At 36.8% G+C, this 6399-nt stretch overlaps 1 protein-coding gene across 1 annotated transcript in view; it reads right to left on the bottom strand.

Annotated features, from left to right (window-relative positions):
- Positions 1-4233, bottom strand: part of LOC107043391 (leucine-rich PPR motif-containing protein, mitochondrial) — a 160871-nt gene extending 156638 nt beyond the window's left edge. The window contains exons 1-2 of the mRNA XM_015264887.1: positions 3934-4233; positions 3708-3856 (exon numbers count right to left, since the gene is read on the bottom strand). Of these exons, the coding sequence (XP_015120373.1) occupies positions 3708-3856; positions 3934-4073 (289 nt within the window). The 5' untranslated portion in view covers positions 4074-4233. The remainder of the gene's footprint in view (positions 1-3707; positions 3857-3933) is intronic.
- Positions 4234-6399: the final 2166 nt, after the last annotated feature.

Here is a 6399-nt window from a genome sequence, read left to right as displayed (position 1 = left end):
GGGGGGGGGCGTAAAATCGCCACTCGGGAAAAAAATCCCTCCAACCGGGCCTTAAGAGAGTTGCAGGCTGGAGCGAGAACTGTCGTGTATTTGCTGATTTCTATCATCTTCCTATTATAGTTGAACAAAACAACTTTGCTAAATCAGTTCTGTTATCAGATGAAACTTCATAAGTAAATAATAATTTAGTTTCTTTCATACTTTTCTTTTTCTTAAAATTGATAAAAATTTAAAAAACAGACGAAAATTTATGTAGACTCAGAAAATCTACCTTCGCAATCTCGAAGAGCGAGGCACGAAGTATAATTATTCGACCGACCGAGCCGAAAAATAAATATTTTACATTGATATTTGTGTTTATACATATAAAAACGACGAGGGTGGGTAATCTCTCGGGCGAGACACTCGTATAATTTAGATCAACCCACGCTCTTCGGACTCGATTAATCGAACAATTTTGGAATATTTCGACCAAATTCGTGGAATTTTGAGAAGAAAAATATGAAAATAAAGTAGATCTACGACGAAACCCAACTTGTATGACGGTTCAAAATACTTGTTTTAATTATAAGAGTTACTGAAAAAAGACGAGAAAAATACAACATGACATAATTTTGAAATCTCAATTTTTTCAACTTTTTTTTTTGAAAATTCCCTATTATGAGCACCTAGGGGTTGAACAAAAATTACTCAAAATATTCTTCTAAATGATAAAAAAAAAACAAAAATTTTAACGTGTCATAAATCAAAATCAGATGAATAAAAATGGAGCTATTGGAAAAAAAAGAAAAGACAAAAAAAATCATATCTCCGAAATGGGCTGTTAAAAAAAATCTGAAAAAATTGAAGGATAGGTTTTCTAGTGCCCCAATCGTAGAAAAAATCGAAATCAATTTCGAAGAGGGTGAGGGTCAGCCGTTGACTCAATTTACATGGTATACCTCATATTGTTCGAGACATTTTTACCGATCGATTGGTATTTTTTCATTACCAGACCTTTCTATTTAGGCTCCAAATCTAAATTGACTGGACTATTTAGTATTATCACAGCTGAACCATACCAAATTTCAACTTGAAATCTCCTTTCTTTCTCAAGTTATCGTGCCTACAAGATTTTTTATTGAAAACGAAAAAATGGCAATATCTTCAAACTGTGTATTCAAGAGTCTATATATTCTCCTTCACCTACATAAAGGTTATCGAGACGAATATTTTGAAAAAAAAGTTGAAATCGGTGCAGTAGTTTTTGAGATATTGAGGAGAAACGAAATTTAAATAAGTTGTTATATTTCAGTAACTGCTGGACCGATCGGGCTGAAACAGCGCGCCAGAGTTGAGCTCAATAATAGTTACAATGAACCAAAATTTCAGATTTTTATCTACAAATTTTCTAAAAATTAATCACCAAAAATCAAAGTTGTCGTATACATACATACAGGCATGACCCTAAAAACGTAATTTCTTCACGTTTCATAACATTCTAGACCATTTGCAATCAAAATTAGCAAATTGAAAAATCGGTCAAAAACAAGGCTTCCACTCCAAGGATTCCATTGGGAACCAAAAAGGAAAAAAAAACACAAGGAATGGACATCAACACCCTGGCTGCTTGCAAACGGGGTGGCTCTAGTCCTTTAAAACAAAAAGCATAGACAGTACTCGAATTGAAAATAGGAACTCGAACATGGCAAATATCTCGAACTAATGGAGAAAGTAACACAGTTTTCATTAGTTCAATCGTCTTGCGTCGAATTTTCATGAAGACCGTCTAATAAACAAAAAAAATTGAATACCATTTTATGAAACGTGGATAAACGAATCATAATTGTCTAAATCATTTAGGTTAGAGGAAAATAGAATAATTCTACGTTCTTAATATTGCATTTACTAAGGGTTTCTTTGAAGCAAATTGATTAAAATTAATAACTAGAGTTAAGAAATTATCTCACATTTTTCAGTGGAAATAATGATCGATTTTTTTCGATTTATTTTCACAAATAATATGAATATCTAAATACAAAATTTTTTATATGGATAAAAAGAAGCTGACTCAATATTCCAAATAAAGTTTTAATTTTGAATTTGGTGCTAAAAACGTGAGAGAACAATAAGCGCGGAATTATATTGGTGAAATGAACAACAGATTAATTGAATTACCGTGTGAATTAATTAAAAATTGATAACAGCCCAAAAAACAATTTTTGCCAGTGCCATCTAAAATTTAAGAGGACATCGGAAATTTGTCGTCAAATTATCGACATACTGTTTGCTGGGAGTGTGGGTGCGCACTCCCGAGTCGAATATTAGGACCTGAATTCCCCCTTGAACACCTATCATGAGTAGGAGGACCAGGATGAAGTTAGGGTGTATTTACATTCAGAAAGACCCCCTGGTTTCCGTCTGAACGTGCAAGTTATTTCCAAATTCCGAGGGTTCAGGAGGAAAACAGGAGGTGTGTTAAACCTATTTATCGCCTGCACCTCCTAAAATGTTTTCCACTCCATGACCTCCTCCATTCTCTCCTCCTGGACAGAATCTACAAACCCTTTCGAGGTATTTTTTATTTATTTTTAATTATTAACATGAGAAGTACGGGTGAAAATTAAGGTCATATTCAAGGGTCATATATAAGGGTCAAAAATAACGATCAGAAACAACAGTCAAAAATAAGGGTGGGAATTTCAGTAATTTTCACCGCAAACAGAAATGAACAAAATAGTGAGCTACTCAATCATCCTGGCTATCAGGGTTAATTCAGGGGATTTATGATTCCTTTTCATTCGACAGGAGGAGAAGGGGGAAAAAAGTATCAGTTGAGAAGGGTTTTTACGCCTTTAGGATGAGGCAGGATCATATAAGGAGTTATTCAGGATGTATAGGATGAAGAAAGAAGGAAAAAATATCTCAAGGAGGTAATAGGGGAGAATAAGGTCCAGATATTCGACTCGAGGAGGTAACAGCGGGGAATAAGGTCCAGATATTCGACTCGGGCTTTTACCGGAGCATCAACAAACACTGAATCCCAAAAATTCACACTCAAAAGTGTGTTCTAATAGGCATTTAATTGTAATTATGATTGAAATCTCTTTCAGTGAGCATAGGAATCAGAGCATGAGCTAATCATTTATTTTAATAAGAAAATTTAATAGCTGATAAATTAGGGCATATGATTCTCATCGATTGTATTGCTTCGTGCAATAAAAATTATTATAAGCAATTGATTGAAAAAAAAATATCGAATCTGACAGGAAATCGGGTATAATGAATGACGCTAGTTATATAAATAGTAGAATATCTTCAAAACTACTCATCCAATGTGGTTCATCTGAAATCCTGTAATATGGTCTCGGGCTAACATGAGGAGAAAAAACGTGGAAATTCGAGAACGAACTAACGTCAAACTTTATTGATAAATAAATAAATCGCGAAATTAATCCATGTTAACGTACTTTCTCAACGAGAATTCATAAATATCACTAGTTCGACTACAATTACGTTTCGAATCAGTAACCTTCCCCTAATAAAAAAAGAGAATTTTTATCTTTTGTATGAGTTTTCTCCGAATTTCTATGAAAATTCTAGAAATTAACGTTCCGAATACCGGAAAAAATAGACCAAGGGAAATTTTTAAGTTGGGTGGATTTTAGCACGTTTTGGGTGTGTGGTCTATTTTTTCCGCCTACCTTACGTTCCAAAGCACGAGTTACCTGCTAATTGTATTTCCCCAAGTATCCTTTCAATATCCGCTCTATTCGTTCTCCCAGATCGTCTCAGCTGTACTTCAAGAGTCTGAAAAGACTTCTCAAAACTGTAAATAGGTTCAGCCTGGCGATCAACTGCTCTGGTTGCATAATTTCTGCACAACGAAATCATTATAATAAAATTGACAATTATTATTGGAAAATATACATGGTAAAGGAAATGCAATTGCACCTGGTTAAGTTGGTTACACGTTGATTGTGGAGCCTCAGTCGTGATGCGTTCGATTCAACAATGCTTTGACTTATATTTATCCATTTCGTAATAGTACGATTTTGTGTTAAATGCCTAACGTATCGTAATAACGTTGCCATTGTTATATATCTGAGATTTTCGTGACTTCAATTCGCTTGAAGAGAAGACTCACCGGTGCAACTCTAAAAATTTGCTCGATGGAGATCTTATACCAATGGCCGCATCACAGTTATATATATGCACACGTGCTATCAAATACTATCAAATTCCGTATTCATGAAGCGAGCGGGCTGTGTATTTGCTTGGTTTCATAACACAGAGCATGGTCGGTAAGGCCATAAACCATAGAGGTATAAAGTCTAGAGCGTCCAGAGTCAAAGAGGACAGACCCAGAGCAGAGATTATAGGGGAGATCTCCGACGGCAATGTAAACGTTTCGACTGAATTTTTTGGTAGTGGTGGCGCATGAACTAAATGCGAGTATACTTTTGTTGGTAAAACAGGAGGGTATACTAATGTCGGTATTCCCCGCGGCCCTGAGTGATAAATGTATATGTATCGTGCTCGCTCCCACTCATTGTCGTCACCGTTGCGTTGGCAAGTGCCCGTCCTCCGCCAAACTTAACGAGTGCGAGTGAGAAAGAAAATGGAGAAGAAGGAGAGAGAAAACATTCCAACTCGTTGGAACGCTTGGAACGTTTTCGTTGTTCTCCAGCGATCTACACATAATGGGATTAAGTCAATAATAATAGATTAATGAATAAGATTTTTCGCAGATTATTGCCAGATTTAGATGAATTGTTTGCCTCCTTCAGTGACCATGAAAAATTGTCTCCAATTGACAATATCTCCTGATATGGAATGGAACGATGTGAATGAATAAAGTATCAATTTGAATCTTTAAAAAATTAATCCAGAGTGAAAAAAAATCAGGGAATTCCACTCTGCCATTACGGAGTTATTGACGAGTGAAGTTTATTCGCTGCACTCTGACAGTTCTCTATTGTCTGTATTTACCGAGAAAAAAAAAGTTGTTCCTAGGAATCGATATGTCTTTTTTAGGCAACTGCATTTCTGAAATGCAATGAGCAAGCAATATTGAAATTAAGTCATTTTGTAGAAAGTGCCAGTGACATGATCTTGAAACTCAAAGGAAAGTCTTGCATTCAGGAATGATGTCTGTAGGTTTCAGCAATATTTTCGCGGAAATTCCGGGAAGACTTACTGGGAATTTTTATCGGGTTGCCGTAATACGGAAAATTCAAGGAATTTCGTCATTGCAAATTAAAAATTTCTATAAATTTCAGTCCAATTATATGTGTACGTCCACGTGAAAAGGGCCCATTTTGTCGCATCTAATTTCCGAGATATTCACGTTTTTCTCTCCACTTCTTTATCCCAATGTTAAATTGATTTTTTGATCTTCTATACGGACGTCACACGGAGAAAAATAAATCGGTAAAAGTCTTGCGATCGCAAGGAGTTTCCCGAAGATGCCCACTTTTCATGCACGAAGAACAATGAAGCTTTTTGGAATCTTCGGGAAATTCTATTCTATCCTGAATCCTACTCAAGTACCCGAGTGAAATTTGCTTCAGGTTCACCTGAAGCACGATCAGAATTTGATCAGGTTTTTGTAAGGTTCGATTGATCCGGTGATTCCTGATGAGAACCTGACCAAGTTCTGATCCAGCAGATCGGATCCGAATAACTACAGGCGGGTTCAGATCAAGTTCTGATCACCCTGGTGATCCAGGAGCCACGGTACTTGCGTGGCTGTTGCGTGGCTAATAGGATTGTGATTTTCTGGAGCTANAATACTCAGAGGGGAAAGGAATTTTTGAACGATTATTTAAAAAAAACATTAAATCTCCTGAGGCTTTCTGGTGCATGGCAGAAATCGATTACCCAGCGTTATCTAGTTTGGCAACGAAAATCTGCAACATTCCGAGTTCTACCGCGCAGATTGAACGACTATTCTCGAAATGGGCATTCATTCATTCTGATCTCCGAAATCGTCTGAGTGTAGAACGTTCTATGAAGCTAGTTTCTGTTTACTATCCCTGGTGATCCAGGAGCCACGGTACTTGCGTGGCTGTTGCGTGGCTAATAGGATTGTCATTTTCTGGAGCTAAAAAGGGGGAAATGATATCTGAAAACACAATAAACGTGGATAGACGAATTTTTAGTTTATATTTGCACTGTTTATAACATTGTTTTCTATCAATTGATTGAAATTAATAGGAGTGTATATGATGATAAAACAAGACCCGTAGGGGGAATGCCGGGAGATGGCGGCAATGTCGATATCGCAACGGGGTCGGTCAAGTTGACAGGATTCGCAGCCAGAATAAATGAGACCCCAACAGAGGTGGGGCGCCACGGTAGATTCTAACGGCTGGGCGAGCTGCCTGTCCCGGTAACTCGGCAGTAGGGCCAGAAGAA

Source organism: Diachasma alloeum, unplaced genomic scaffold, assembly GCF_001412515.2.
Source record: "Diachasma alloeum isolate Michigan unplaced genomic scaffold, Dall2.0 Dall_scaffold_00565, whole genome shotgun sequence".
Classification (NCBI taxonomy): Eukaryota; Metazoa; Arthropoda; class Insecta; order Hymenoptera; family Braconidae; genus Diachasma; species Diachasma alloeum.
This window is presented reverse-complemented; position numbering and strand designations above follow the sequence as displayed.